Source organism: Gopherus flavomarginatus, chromosome 11, assembly GCF_025201925.1.
Source record: "Gopherus flavomarginatus isolate rGopFla2 chromosome 11, rGopFla2.mat.asm, whole genome shotgun sequence".
NCBI lineage: Eukaryota > Metazoa > Chordata > Testudines > Testudinidae > Gopherus > Gopherus flavomarginatus.
The window spans coordinates 20952649-20968267 of NC_066627.1; the positions used below are offsets into that span (position 1 = coordinate 20952649).

The 15619-nt window shown below is 47.8% G+C and overlaps 1 protein-coding gene across 3 annotated transcripts in view; it reads right to left on the reverse strand.

Annotated features, from left to right (window-relative positions):
• LOC127031583 (fer-1-like protein 4) overlaps positions 1-15619 on the reverse strand; it is a 121715-nt gene that overhangs the window by 4752 nt on the left and 101344 nt on the right. For all 3 annotated transcript variants that reach the window (XM_050918580.1, XM_050918579.1, XM_050918581.1), the window contains 4 exons: positions 6606-6691; positions 5690-5788; positions 4668-4909; positions 1663-1949 (listed from right to left, as the gene is read on the reverse strand). In XM_050918580.1, coding sequence (XP_050774537.1) covers positions 1663-1949; positions 4668-4909; positions 5690-5788; positions 6606-6691 — 714 coding nt within the window. The remainder of the gene's footprint in view (positions 1-1662; positions 1950-4667; positions 4910-5689; positions 5789-6605; positions 6692-15619) is intronic.

The window sequence follows — 15619 nt, forward strand, 5'->3', positions numbered from 1 at the left end:
GTCAGGCACCAAACCTGCTCAGGCGCTTTGAAAATCCCTCCAGATGCCTATCTGCGTCTACAGGCACCTAAATACCTTTGAAAATCTGCCCCTCGGGGCCTTTCTGGCCTCTGTGTCCCAGTCCCCCGCACGGAGTGGCCTCCGGAGCCTCTCACGGCTCCCGACACTTGCCTCTCGCCAGCGCCACCAGGAGCAAGTCTAGGCACCATCCAGACACACCTGTGTCCCCAGAGCCCTGGCAGGCTGCCTGCCCATGCAGCCACCTCCTCGAGACTCATCTCCTAGAGCAGGAGCTGCCCAGCACAGGGCTCTGCGCACTGTGCCTGTCATGGGGGGTCAGCATGTCGAGCGGCACTGCCCTGTTTGTCCAGTGATACCCCCATCACAGTGCCATTCCTGGTACTTTAGACATATCCTCCTGAGCACGGATGCTACAGGACCGGTGAAGTCCACTCGAGACAAGTGCTTGGCACAATGACTGCCCTCTCCAGAGATCAGGCACAAAAGGCCTCCCCCTTCCACTTGTCCAGTGAGAGAAGCCAGAGGCATTGTCCCAGCAGCCCACCGGGAGTGAACACTACCTTCCTCCTGGCACACTGAACCCAGCCTGCATTCCACTGTGGGGCCGTGTCCCACAGGGACATCACTAGGTGTTGCTGCATGGAGCTGTGAGCATGGGCGCATTGCTGGCATGGCTTCCTCAGCTGCTAGCACCTGGTTGGTTTGTGCAGCGAAAGGGGGAACCTGGTGCAGGCATATCAGCAGCACGCCAGGCTACAGCCCCCTCCCCCTCCCTTTACTGAGATCCTGGCCGCACCTCTCCCCACACACCTGTTGATTTTCACATGCCCTGTCCACGGCCCCTCAGAGCCCCAGGACCTCCTGGCCACCCTCTTCCCGGCTGGGAAACTCCAACTAGCCATTGCCAAGGTCAGGGGACATTTCAGCTCCTAGCCCCACATCTCCAGCTACCAAATATTCCTACCCTTGGGGGGAGCGTTCTCACTCAAACCACAGGAGTCCTCTCAGGGCCTTCAGGGGAAATGCTTGCCAAGTCTAGGATCCCATCTCACTGCTATGGCTGATTCAGTAACTGCCAGTGGCAGACTCTGTCTGAGTCCCAGGGGGACCCTGGGGCAGCCAACCCCACGCCCTCTCCTGTGCTTGTTGACAGGAATCACAGACCAGGCAGAAACATCTGCAAGATCCAGGCAGCTGGAGCTCAGTGGGGAGCCAGGTCTGACTTCTTGCTAGCCCAGGCAGGAAGCTGGAACCAGCCGGGAGAGGAGGCTGCCCTGTGCCCAGGAACAGGGGACTCAGAGAAACAGCAGCCCTCCCACCAATGACAATGCCTATACATCAGCCCTCCTCCTCTTGCCTGCACGGCAGGGAAAATCTTCCATAGATACTTCTGCCCCCAGAAAACCGCTCAGCTAAGCAAACAAGCTCTGAAGAGTGCTGAGCTGGAGGCTGAGAGCACCGAGCTATGATGCTCTCTGCCATACCCACAGGTCCTGGGACACACAGCCCCACGCCCACTACAAAACTTTTGCAGTTAGCCAGTGCCCAGCTGCAGGCCTCACGCTCCACAGAGCTCAGGCAGGCCAGCACTGAGCACTGCCTCACAGTACAAGGGCTCTGCCCGTCTCTCTTGCTGCTTACCGTCAGGATGTACTTGTTCCCACTGGGGTCTGTGAACTCAATGTCTTCCGGCTTAATCGATGACCTCTTCTTCTTCTTCTTCTTCTTCTTCTTCTCCTTGGCCTCTCGCTCCTCTCGCTCCTCATCTTCCTGGTCTTTCAGTTTGATGAAGGGCCACCAGCCCCTCATCCGCTTGTTCCGGAAGATGGAGAAGCGGGGAGTGGCCTTTTCCTTGGCCATCTTAATGGTGCACTGCTCAGAGCTCTTGGCTGCCCGCACCATGTCGTTCAGCTTCAGTTCAATGGATCCTTCAAAGACAGGCAGGAAGTGAGGACCTCAGGGATCGATCATTAATGTAAATGCAAGTAACACATTAGGGCCAGCATCAACATGCTGCTTGGCCTGCACCCATCCCAGTCCCCAGAGAATCAGTCACATTCCCACCACAGGCAGTGATTTCTGTTTGTAGCTCTCAAAGGAAAGGTCCATCAACAGTGTTATCCTCACTTTAGTGATGGGGAAAGTGAGGGTCGGAGTGAGAGGAAGTGACTGGCCTCACATGCTGAGTTGGTGGCACAGCCTGGAACAGAAACCAGATCTCCTGAATTCCACTCTTCCGGCCAAGCCATTTAACCACTCTGTTTCCTATACAGAGTCACCCCTGAGCAGTGCCACATTATGCCTCTCATCAGTACCTGTAGGTGTAAATCTACCCTCTTCTCATGCCCCAGCTTGTCCCTCATGTTCAGGACAGAATGATAAAATCTTGACACTGGGGTGGGAGAACTAACATTTTGTTCAGGCTACAGCCAGGATGCCAGCACCATCACCAGCTCCCTCTGGTTCTATCTCCCTCGTTTTGTGTCTTTGTCACAAATGTAAGCAGCTCATGTCCCAGAAATACCACGATGTTCTGGGTCCAATGATCTCTTCTTGCCATCAGTAGATGGCACTGCTGAGCAGGTTTGCGTTATATGCCTTTCTGTGCCAGTGAAGCCTTTTGAATTGATTGGCAATGGGTTAATTAATAAAAGGAGCTTTTGTCAGGGTTAATGGTGTTACCTAGAACTGGACGAAATGCAGGATTTCCAGCTCACAGGAAATTTCATTTTTAAAAATGTGTTCCAAATCGTAACGAAGCTAAATTTTTAGAAATTTCCTGAAAACCAGAAATCCTGAATAAAAACTGTTTCAGAAACATTGGCGCATGCTGTTTCCCACACAAAACCAGCTCCCGGGACTCCGGAGAGCAGCTGAGTAAAACTGACATTCTTAAAGAGACATGGTGGGGGAGGGAATATCTTTTATCGGACCAGCTTCTGCTGGTGAAAGAGACAAGCTTGTCTCTCCGATATCCTGGGACCAACATTGCTACAGCAACATTGCAAATGCCATTCTTGTCAGTTTCAGTGCTGGGGTTAGCAGAATCTCTGCTACTACAGGAACATCAGTTTCACTCAACAGCATCAGGGGCTGTAAGGGCCTGCAGCTCTGAGGCATGGGGACAAGAAGCCCTGGCTCTGGGCTCCTGACTCTGCAGCAGGAAGCCTGGAAGAGGGAGTTCTCAGCCTTTCCAGGCTCCCGGCTGTGGAACCAAGAGCTGACCAAGGGCTTTCAGGCTTCTGGCTCCATAGCAGGAGCCTGGAAACCCTGGCTTGGCTGTGTGCCCCAGAGCCCTCGACTCTGGAAGACTGGGGTTTCCTGAGCATGGGGCAGCCTATACGTGTCTCAGAGCTCTGGCCTCTGGAGCCCTGGGCTCCTTTGCAGCCTGGCAAGGGGGCAGGTTTCCCAGAGAACACTGAAAATGTGGTGAATCTGAGCTGTGTCTATGAAACACTCCAGGTTCAGTGAATTGGCATTTTCCATTCAAACTCTTTCAGCAGAAAATTTCCATCCATCTGTATTATTATGCTTGCAATAAAGCACATCCATCTGCTTATGTTCCCCTCAGAGGGCTTAGTGTTTAGGGCCAAGGTTCAAAGTTTGGGTAACTTAAGCCTAACAGAAGTAGGGAGCATTTTCTGCACAGTCTGAGAATGAAAGGAACATCCTAAAAGGAGAGAAGAGTTGTCAGCAGTCTGCCTGTGGTGTTTCTAAGGCACCTGCCACCATGGCACCTAAGTGCCACCAGAATCACCAACCACTACCTCTAGGCTGAAAGTCTCCTCCTTCAACCAAAAGCCCTGGTTCACGCTGACCCTCTGACACAACAGTATTTCTAAAGCTGCAGGAGGGCTCCAAGTTCCTGGACAGCGGGAGCTCAGAGGCAGTGGGAAGGTGGTTATGCAAAAGCCAGAGAGAAGGTGAAGGTCACTATGCCAGGGTTTCTCAAACAGGGGTCGCTGCTTGTGTAGGGAAAGCCCCTGGCGGGCCGGGCCGGTGTGATTACCTGCCCGGTCCGCAGGTCCAGATGATCGCAGCTCCCATTGGCTGTGGATCACTGCTCTGGGCCAATGGGGGCTGCTGGAAGCGGCGCCGGCCAAGGGACTTACTGGCTGCTGCTTCCAGCAACTCCCATTGGCCTGGAGCAGCGATCCGCGGCCAGTGGGAGCTGCAATCAGCCAGACCTGCAGTCGGGGCAGGTAAACACACTGGCCCGACCCGCCAGGGGCTTCCCCTACACAAGCGGTGACCCCTGTTTGAGAAAGCCTGCACTATGCAGAGCAGCAGTGGGGTCAGCTTTGGAAGAAGCTGCTCACTCACCCCCGTTCCGTGGTTAGGGGGCACAGTACTGCACAGTGCAGAGATGGGTCAGAAGATAAATAACTGGCTTGAATGAGAGAGTTTAATCCCAATGCCAGGAACCAACTGGAACCTGGTAGGACCCTGGTGTTGTAAGCAGCAGTTCTACCAGTGGGCCAGGAGCAAGCCTGCAAACGCAACAGAGGGCAAGTGAGCTCCCTGCAGCCCCGGCTCATTTCGACTGGGAACCATTTCCTGCAAAGCTCAGGGTGGGCGGCCTGGGCAAGTGAAGCAGGCAAGGCACAGAGAAACAGCCTACTTCTCTCAGCAGGAGGATACTGTACCTAGAAAGTCATTCGCTGAAATCCTGTCATAATCCCAGACCTGAAGGACCAGGACAGCTGGCTCCCTGAACTCAGATTCCTCCAGGGAGAAGATGGAGTCCTTCTTCTTATAGGAGATCTCCTTCTCAGTCGGGAGGTAGTCAAAGTGGAACACAAACCTCCAGTTAAAGTTGCCTTCCCCAGTCAGAGAGTTAAAGTGAACGTCTGTTTCTTGTTTCTCATGGTCCAGACCTTTGATCCAGCTGCAGAAGAAGTTCAATTAACATCAGTTGTCATGTTAAAGGAGTCCCAAGTGTCAACATCACTAAGCTGCCAGAGTGCTGGGAGCAAGGGCCCCAGGCTGAGGGGCAGCACTCAGTCACTGCTCGATAGAGCCTCCCAGCAACGAACTCTTATTCAGATTAATAACGGGCTTAGCCAACAAGGCTCAACTGATTCAAATGGCAGATAGGAACATGTCAGCGGTGCCAGGTCTATGCTGGGCCCCAGCCATTATGAGGGCTCTAAAGGGGCCTCTCTCCAGTCTCTCTTTTTTGGGGGTACAACCCCCACCATTTAGATGGTCCAGTATCTGATTATGGGGACAAATCAGGCACTTGGTTTTCTGAGTAATAGGAACTGAGCCCACAACTGGTTGCTGATGCAAAAAATGCAGGAAGGAATTGCAGGTGTTGGTAAATGGGTCCAAGCTGTGCAGAAGCTGCATACCATGTTAAGGGGGGACAGTGCCTGGGTAGGCTCAGTCATAGGGATGAGGACTGACATGTTCTGAAGAACAAGTCTGGGCTGGGTGTCAGGACTAAGGCCTTGGTGGGTAGACTAAATGGACAGTGAGCTAGACTCCCCCAGGAGATGGAGGCCCCATGGCTGGTGAGATACGAGGAAAGGCTAGTGATGTCTGTGGGACTCAGGCAGTAGGGGGCGCTGCAGTGTCCAGGCAGGGTCAGACTGGACAGGTCAGCTACTCATTCTCTGGCCCTGTGGCTGTCTCTGCTCATATGATTCCCCATCAACTCGGGCACCTTTTCACGTAGATGTCGCTGGAGGTTTCTCCTGTTATTGGATTAACGTCATCAAGAATCACGTCGTCTGTGTTCCAGATGATGACACGCAGCTCGTAACTACCAGAAGGGAAAGCCAAGGGCAGGTAAGAGAAGCACGTTCCAGTTCAGAGTTTGTCAGGGCCAGGCGAAGCTACCCCCTTTTCCCCCCGGGACAATGGCCTGCACCGGCACCCACTCAGCCCAGCCACCCATCCTAGTGCTGTGCTGTGCTATGCCTTCTGCCAGGGGTCCAGGATATCTCGCAGAAGACCCCTCTCATGTCATTCGGGCCCAGTTTTGCAGATTCTAGTACAAAGAGGTGTCTGAGCCAAAGCACATCTCCAGCGTACTGGAATCTGCCCAGCATGAGTCAGGCACAAACAGTAGCAAGAAGAACAAGAATGGACCAGGCTTGGGATTTTGAGGCACCTGCGCTAAGCTGTGTGCTGACAGTGGTACTGCTTCAGCTCAGACGCTGCTGTCTGGAGTTTGGGCTCTGCCTGGAGCAACGTAAACCCAGAGGACACCTCTCCTCCTGGCCATGTCTGTGTGAGGCGCAGGAGCAGTTTTCCCTACACTCAGCCACCCAGCATGCAGTGACAGAGGGAGTCCCTGGGAGAGCAGGATGAGGTGAGGCCTGCAGCCCCCCTGAACCAGCATCGAGAGGAAGCCATGGAGATGTGCCAGGGGCCCAGAGCTGAAGCAGTACCACTGTCGTGGCCTAGCGGTGAGCCTCCAAGCCTGACAGACCAGTTAGTCTGCCCTTCTCACTCAGTCACAGTCTCCGTGGGCACAGACTGCAAGGGAGGCATACAGAGCAGGACCCCAGGCTGCGGTTATAAACACTCGGTTTGTAATGGCTCCGTCCCTGTCCCCGTCCCCTCCAGGCCTGTACCTGATTGGCAGCCGTGGCTTGATATTGACAGGGGGAGGTGCTGGGACATCATTTGGAAACATGTCAATCCACATGTGGAGGGAGCCCTGCAGAAAGGAAAGAGCTGAGCTGCTTCAAAGGATTCACCAAGGCTGAATTCACAAACAGATTTACTCTCCCATTCCCTGACCTCCAGAGAACCCTCTTCCCAAAGCTACCAACCATTCCGCACACTTCTGGGTCACAGCAACCCTCACAGCAAGCCCCTCAGGGTACAGAGAGCACATGCCACCGCTAGGAAAAGCCTGCCACACTGTAGAAGTCGCTTGTATTTAAAATGTCTCCTTATGGGGGGAGGGAGTATTTTAAGGAATAACGTCTGCTCAGGACGTTGTTGCCATGGGGTTCACCAGCATCCTTACAAAATAGTTGAATACAAGTTAATTACTATGTAAAACTGAAATAGAACATTTCTTTTCTATCTCACAATAGCATCACTTCACTGGATGTTTCATATTTGTCAGTGGCAACCTTAATTTGCTCTCTCCTAAAACACCTCACCCCCAGGCTTGGCTTCCCATCAGTCTGATATTGGTCCTGGACAAGATTATGAAATGGTAGATATGGGACTTGATTCATATAATCAATGCCAGTGAGTATGGATTTAGGGAAAACAGACCCTGTCAAACTAACTCGATATCTTTTTTTTATGCGATTACAAGTTTTGTTGATAAATGCAGTAGCGATGGCCTAAAATACATAGCCTTCTGTAAGGTGCTTGACTTGGTACTGCATGACATTTTGATTAAACTAGAATGATATAAAATTAACATGGCACACATTAAATGCATTAAAAGCTGGCTAACTGATAGGTCTCAAAATACAATTGTAATGGGGAATCATCATTGAGTGGGTGTGTTTCTAGCAGGGTCCCACTGAAATCTGTTCCTGGCCCTATCTTACTTAACATTTTTCTCAATGACCTGGAAGAAAACATAAAATCATCACTGATAAAGTTTGCAGATGACACAAAAAATTGGGGGAGTGGTAAATAGTGAAGAGGGCAGGTCACTGATATAGAGTGTTCTGGATCGCTTGGCAAACTGGGCACAAGCAAACAGTATCATAGAACAATGGGTTAGAAAGGACTGCAAAGATCATCTAGTCTAGCCCCCTGCCAAGATGCAGGACTTGTTGTGTGTAAACCATCCCAGACCGATGCTCTCCAGCCTCCTTCTAAAAACCTCCAGTGAAGGAGCTTCCACAACCTCCTTAGACTGTCTGTTCCCTTGTCCTACTGTTCTTACAGGTAGGAAGTTTTTCCTGAGATTTAATCTAATATGAGTTTTAATAGGGCTAATTGTAAATGTATACATCTGGGAACAAAGAAAGTCGGCCATACTTACAGGATGGGGGACTCTGTCCTGGGAAGCAGTGACACTGAAAATGATTTGGGGATTGTGGTGGGCAATCAGCTGAACATGAGCTCCCAGTGTAATTTTGTGACCAAAATAGCTAATGTGATCCTGGAATATATAAACAGGGGAATCGCTAGTAGCAATAGGGAAGTTATTTTACCTCTGTTTTGGCACAGGTGCAAACACTACTGGAATTGTGTCCAGTTCTGGTGCCCACAATTCAAGAAGGATGTTAATAAATTGTAGAAAGTTCAGAGAAAGCCACAAGAATAATTAAAGGATTCAATCACCCTAACATCTGCTGGGAGAGCAATACAGCAGTGCACAGACAATCCAGGAAGTTTTTGGAGAGTGCTGGGGACAACTTCCTGGTACAAGTGCTGGAGGAACCGACTAGGGGCCATGCTCCTCTTGACCTGCTGCTTACAAACAGGGAAGAATTGGTAGGGGAAGTAGAAGTGGGTGGCAACCTAGGCAGTACTGACCATGAGATGGTTGAGTTCAGGATCCTGACAAAAGGAAGAAAGGAGAGTAGCAAAATACTGACCTTGGACTTCAGAAAAGCAGACTTAGACTCCATTAGGGAACTGATGGGCAGGATCCCCTGGCAGGCTAACATGAGGGGGAAAGGAGTGCAGGAGAGTTGGCTGTATTTTAAAGAAGCCTTACTGAGAGCACAGGAACAAACCATCCCGAAGTGCAGAAAGAATAGCAAATATGGCAGGTGACCAGCTTTGCTTAACAGTGAAATCTTCGGTGGGCTTAAACTCAAAAAAGAAGCTTACGGGAAGTGGAAATTTGGACAGATGACTAGGGAGGAGTATAAAAATATTGTTCGAACATGCAGGGGTGTAATCAGGAAGGCTAAGGCACAATTGGAGTTGCAGCTAGCAAGGGATGTGAAGGGTAACAAGAAGGGTTTCTACAGGTATGTTAGCAACAAGAAGGTGGCCCGGGAAAGTGTAGGACCCTTACTGAATGAGGGAGGCAACCTAGTGACAGATGATGTGGAAAAAGCTGAAGGACTCAATGCTTTTTTTGCCTCGGTCTTTACAGACAAGGTCAGCTCCCAGGCTGCTGCACTGGGCAGCACTGTATGAGGAGGAGGTGAGCAGCCCTCAGTAGTGAAAGAACAGGTTAAGGACTATTTAGAAAAGCTGGACATGCACAAGTACATGGATCCAGATCTAATGCATCCAAGGATGATGAAGGAGTTCGCGGATGTGATTGCAGAGCCATTGGCCATTATCTTTAAAAATTCTTGGCGATTGGGGGAGGTCCAGGACTATTGGAAAAAGGCAAATATAGTGCCCATATTTAAAAAGGGGAAGAAAGAGAACCCGGTGAACTACAGACTGGTCAGCCTCACTATAGTCCAAAGGAAAATCATGGAGCAGGTATTCAAGGAATCCATTTTGAAGCACTTGGAGGAGAAGAAGGTGATCAGGAACAGTCAGTATGGATTCACCAAGGGCAAGTCATGCCTGACCAACCTGATTGCCTTCTATGATGAGATAACTGGCTCTGTGGATATAGAGAAAGCGAAGGATGTGATATATCTTGACTTTAGCAAAGCTTTTGATACAATCTCCCACAGTATTCATTCCAGCAAGTTAAAAAAGGATGGATTGGATGAGTATACTATAAACTGGATAGAAATCTGGCTAGATTGTCAGGCTCAACGGGTAGTGATCAATGGCTCAATGTCTAGTTGGCAGCAGAGTGCCCCAGGGGTAGGTCCTGGGGCCAGTTTTGTTCAACATCTTCATTAATGATCTGGATGATAGGATTAATTGCACCCTCAGCAAGTTCGCAGATGACACTAAACTTGGGGGAGAGGTAGATATGCTGGAGGGTAGGGACAGGGTCCAGAGTGACCTAGACATATTGGAGGATTGGGCCAAAAGAAATCTGGCAAGGTTCAACAAGGACAAGTGCAGAGTCCTGTACTTAGGAAGGAAGAATCCCATGTACTGCTACGGCCTGGGGACCGACTGACTAAGCAGCAGTTCTGCAGAAAAGGACCTGAGGATTACTGTGGACGAGAGGCTGGATATGAGTCAGCAGTGTGCCCTTGTTGCCAAGAAGGCCAATGACATATTGGGCTGTATTAGTAGAAGCATTGCCAGCAGATCAAGGGAAGTGATTATTCCTGAATATTTGACACTGCTGCGACCACACCTGGAGTATTGTGTCCAGTGTTGGTCCCCCAACTACAGAAGGGATGTGGACAAATTGGAGAGAGTCCAAAGGAGGGCAACGAAAATGATTAGGGGGCTGGGGCACATGACTTACAAGGAGAGGCTGAGGGAACTGGGTTATTTAGACTGCAGAAGAAAAGAGTGAGGGGGGATTTGATAGAAGCCTTCAACTACCTGAAGGGGGGTTCCAAAGAGGATGAAGCTAGGCTGTTTTCAGTGGTGGCAGAAGACAGAACAAGGAGCAATGGTCTCAAATTGCAGTGGGGGAGGTCCAGGTTGGATATTAGGAAAAACTATTTCACTAGGAGGGTGGTGAAGCACTGGAATGGGTTACCTAGGGAGGTGGTGGAATCTCCATCCTTAGAGGTTTTTAAGGCCCGGCTTGACAAAGCCCTGGCTGGGATGATTTAGTTGGTGTTGGTCCTGCTTTGAGCAAGGGGTTGGACTAGATGACCTCTTGAGGTCTCTTCCAACCCTAATATTCTATGATTCTATGCTTAGAAACCACGCCTGATCATGAGAGACTCAGCTCAATCTATTCAGTTTAACAAAGAGAAGGTTAAGGAGTGACTTGATTAGTCTATAAGTACCACCATGGGGAGCAAATATTTAATCATGGGCTCTTCAATCTAGCAGAGAAAGGTCTAACATGATCCAATGGAAGGAAGTTGAAGCTAGACAAATTCAGAGTGGAAATAAGGTGAACATTTTTAATAGTGACTGCGTAACTATTGGACCAGTTTACAAAGGGTCATGGTGAATTCTCCATCACTGACAATTTGAAAATCAATTTGCTGTTACTGAGGACATCAGTATAATTAGCCCCATTTCAAAGATAGGAAACTGAGGCCCATGGAGGTGACATGATTTCCCCAAGATTGCCCATCAGACTAGAAGGAGGAAAAGAACTCTGGTTTGCTGAGTCCCAAGCCAGTGTTCTAGCCACTTGGCCACCCTGCCTCCTGTGATATCCAGCTAGCCATTTGGCATCTGCACACACCAATGCAGTTCTGTAGCATCAGCAAGTGAGATGCTGCCTTTGAAAGACTGGCCTTACTGAATCAGATAAGGCTCCCAGTTTTACAACTCATCCAGAGCTGAGTGCCCCAGCCACGTACCTGTGTATTGAATCTGTCCTGGCTAAGGACTAATGCTGCCTGCTGAGTCACCACAACCACTTCCTCCTCCCTGGGGGGCTCTCACCCAAGTCCTGCCCAGACCCAGCCAGCCTGCGAGATCCACCATGAGGTCTGGTAGCATGGCTGCAGTATTTCGGTGTGGTCTCATACATGCCGTACAGAGAGACTCAGCTCCCTGTGGGTGATGTGATGCTGTAGCGTTGGCTATGCTGCCAGTGTGTTTGTGGTCCATTATCAGACCTGGTTCTTGCCATGTTACTGGTGGCTTCTGTAGCCATACACCGGGCGTTTGGGGGTGAGATGGAGAGCTGGGCTTGTGCCTCGTACAGCATCTCAGCAGCACACCACGATGGAGCCACACAGAGTGCCTGGTGCTGCCCTTTGAGGTTATGACAGCTTCACCTCCCCCGGCTGCCACTTCTGCAGGTGCGATTTCTGCTGTCCTGTCTCGTTTCCTGCACCCGGCATTACCCTGAGTGCTCTGGGAGCATGAGGGACTAGCCAGGTGCAGGCTCTCTAGTCTCAGCTGTCATTTACAAACAGCTAGTCTCCAGCTGTTCAGAGTGCAAAGAATGCCTCCACCAGGTGACAGGAGTGACACTGGCAGTGGGGTGCTCCATCTGCAGAGACCCTGACACAGTGGTTCTGAGGGGTGAATGGCCTGACTCATTTCAGTGGGTGTTGACTCAGATGCCAATTTGCTTCACTCTAGTTGTGGTGGATTCTCCATCACTGGCTATGTTTAAATGAAGTGTGGATGTTTTTCTAAAAGATCTGCTCTCGTTCAAACAGGAATTAATTTAGGGAGATCCTATGGTCTCTGTTATGCTGGGAGTCACACAAATGATCACAAGGCTCACTTTTGCACTTAGAATCAATGAATCTAATTAGATGTGTCCATGCCCACAGCCCTGATATATGGCAGTGACTACCTGTACAGAGGAGATTCACTGTCTCTCACTCTCTTCTTCTTCTTCTTCGCTATAAAGATCTCCCATCACTTTTGCAAAGCAGGGTGATAACTTGGAATCCTGGATAAGTTCCCTTTGGGCCAATTATGTTGTTTTTTTAAAATCAGCAGATCTGAACAACTTGCATCCAAGAGTTTTAGAAGAAGTGGCTCAACTGCTCTCTGAACAGATGATGTTGGGGAAGTTCCAGAGAACTGGAAGAAAGCTGATGTTGTGCCAATATTTAAAGAAGGCAAACAGGATGGCCTGGGTTAGACTGAGATCAATCCTGGGCAAAAGCATGGAACAGCTGATACCAGGCTCAATCAATAAGGAACTAAAAGATGGTTATGTAGTGAGCACCAAGCAACATGTTTGGTGGTGGTGTATTTTTTTTTAACTAGGACTCGTCAAATTAAAAATATTGAATTGGGTTTGCCAAGATATCAGGTTATCAGTTATCTAAGGGAAAATATACAATTATTACTTATGAAGTGTGACAATGACACAAATACTGGTGGAGTGGTAAACAGCAAAGGGGCAGGTCACTGATACAGACCAATCTGGGGCGGTTAGTAAGCGGGCCTCAAACAAATAGTAAGCATTTTAATTAGGGCTGTTGATTAATTGCAGTTAACTCACACAATTAACTAAAAAAAATTAATTGTGATTAATCACAGTTTTATTTGCACTGTTAAACAATAGAATATCCAATTGAAATTTATTAAATATTTTGGATGTTTTTCTACATTTTCATATATATTGTATTATGTGTTGTAACTGAAATCAAATTAAATTATTTTTATTACAAATATTTGCACTGTAAAAATGATAAACAAAAGAAATAGTAGTTTTCAATTCACCTCATACCGTACCTTAGGGCAGTCTCTTTGTCGTGAGAGTGAAACTTACACATGTAGATTTTTTTTTTATTATATAACTGCACTCAAAAAACAAAACAATGTAAAACTTTAGATCCTGCAAGTCCACTCAGTCCTACTTCTTGTTCAGCCAATCACTAAGCCAAACAAGTTCATTTACATTTGCAGGAGATAATGCTGCCAGCTTCTTATTTACAATGTCACCAGAAAGTGAGAACAGGCATTTGCGTGGCAGTTTTGTAGCCGGCATTGCAAGGTATTTACATGCTAGATATGCTAAACATTCATATGTCCCTTCATGCTTCCATGCAGATGACATTTGTTAAAAATATAATGTGTTAACTAAATTTGTGACTGAACTCCTCAGGGGAGAATTGTATGTCCCCTGCTCTATTTTACCCGCATTCTGACGTATATTTCATGTTATAGCAGTCTCAGATAATGACCCAGCACATGTTGTTTGTTTTAGGAACACTTTCATGGCAGATTTCACAAAACGCAAAGAAGGTACCAATGTGAGATTTCTAAAGATAGCTACAGCACTTGACCCAAGGTTTAAGAATCTGAAGTACCTTCCAAAATCTGAGAGGGATGAGGTGTGGAGCATGCTTTCAGAAGTCTTAAAAGAGCAACACTCCGATGGGGAAACTACAGAACACAAACTACCAAAAAAGAAAATCAACCTTTTGCTGGTGGCATCTGACTCAGATAATGAAAATGAACATGCATTGGTCCACACTGCTTTGGATTGTTATTGAGCAGAACCCATCATCAGAATGGTCGCATGTACTCTGGAATGGTGGTTGAAGCATGAAGGGACATATGAATCTTTAGCACATCTGGTACGTAAATATCTTGCAATGCCTGCTACAACAGTGCCATGAGAACACCTGTTCTCACTTTCAGGTGACACTGTAAATAAGAAGTGGGCACCATTATCTCCTGCAAAAGTAAACAAACTTGTTTGTCTTAGCGATTGGCTGAACAAGAAGTAGGACTGAGTGGACTTCCAGGCACTAAAATTTTACATTGTTTTATTTTTAAGGCAGTTTTTTTTTCATAATTCTACATTTCTAAGTTCAACTTTCATGATAGAGATTGCACTACAGTAATTGTTAGTGAATTGAAAAATACTATTTCTTTTTTTTTTTCAGTGCAAATACTTGTAATCAAAAATAAACACTTTGCATTCTGTGTTGTGACTGAAATCAATATATTTGAAAATGTAGAAAATATTTAAATAAATGGTATCCTATTATTGTTTAACAATGCGATTAATTGTGATTAATTTTTTTAATCACTTGACAGCCTAATTTTAATACAACCAATATAAGGTCCTTCATTGAGGAACAAAGAATGCAGGCCACACTATCAAGATAAGTGACTGTATCCTGGAAAACAGGGACTGAGAGAGACTGAAGAGGTCCTTACGGCAACCATCTGAACAGGAGCTCGCTGTGCAATGATGTGGCTGAGAGGATGAATTTAATCCTTGGATTTATAAACAGGGGGAATCAAATAGGTGCAGAGAGGTGCACATTATCTGTCTAAATGGCATTGGTGAGACCATTACAGGAATACTGTGTGCAGTTCTGGTGTCCACACTTCCAAAAGGATGTTGAAAACTTTGAGTGGGCTCAGATAAAAGCTACAAGAATTATTTGTGGTCTGGAAAACCTGCCATATAGTGAGAGACTAACAGAGTTCAAGGTATTCAGCTCAACAAAGGGAATGTTAAAAGGTGGTCTACACACACCTACATGAGGAGAAGACTGCTGATAGATGAGGGCTCTTCAGTCTAGCAGAGAGTCAGAACAAGATCCAGAGGCTAGAAGTTGACACTAGATTAATTCAGACTGGAAATAAGGTGGAAGTTTTTAGCAGTGAGGGTAATTAACCACTGGGACAACTTCCCAGGGATGTGGCAGGTTCTCCCTCACTTGAAGTCTTTAACTCAAGACTGGATGTCTCTCTCCAGATGACCTACACTAGCTCAGTCACAAGTTACTGGGTTGGATACAGCAAACAGAAATCAACCTGGCAAGGTTCTCTGGCCTGTGCTATGCTGGAGGTCAGACCAAATTAGCACAATAGTTCCTTCTTGCCTTAAAATCTATGATGTATGCCTCTCTACATTACACTTCGTCTAATTTCAGCTCCTTACTTGAAGCCACTGAGCAGTGCTGTTGCTAACTTTAAAATGCTGCCAGGTTCTGCTCCAGAAGTGGCTGCACTTTATCAATAAGTTATTAACTGATTACTGGGTCCATAGTTTTTTATTACTATTTGTACTACAGCAGTGCGTAGAGGCTTGACCCAAACAATTGAAAGGTGTGACCCCGAGATATGGTGGGGAATTTCCCATGGTGCTGCAGGGGGTATAGCTAGGAATCACCGGACAAATCAGAGCAAAGGAAAACATAGACAAGACAGGCAAGAGATAGGG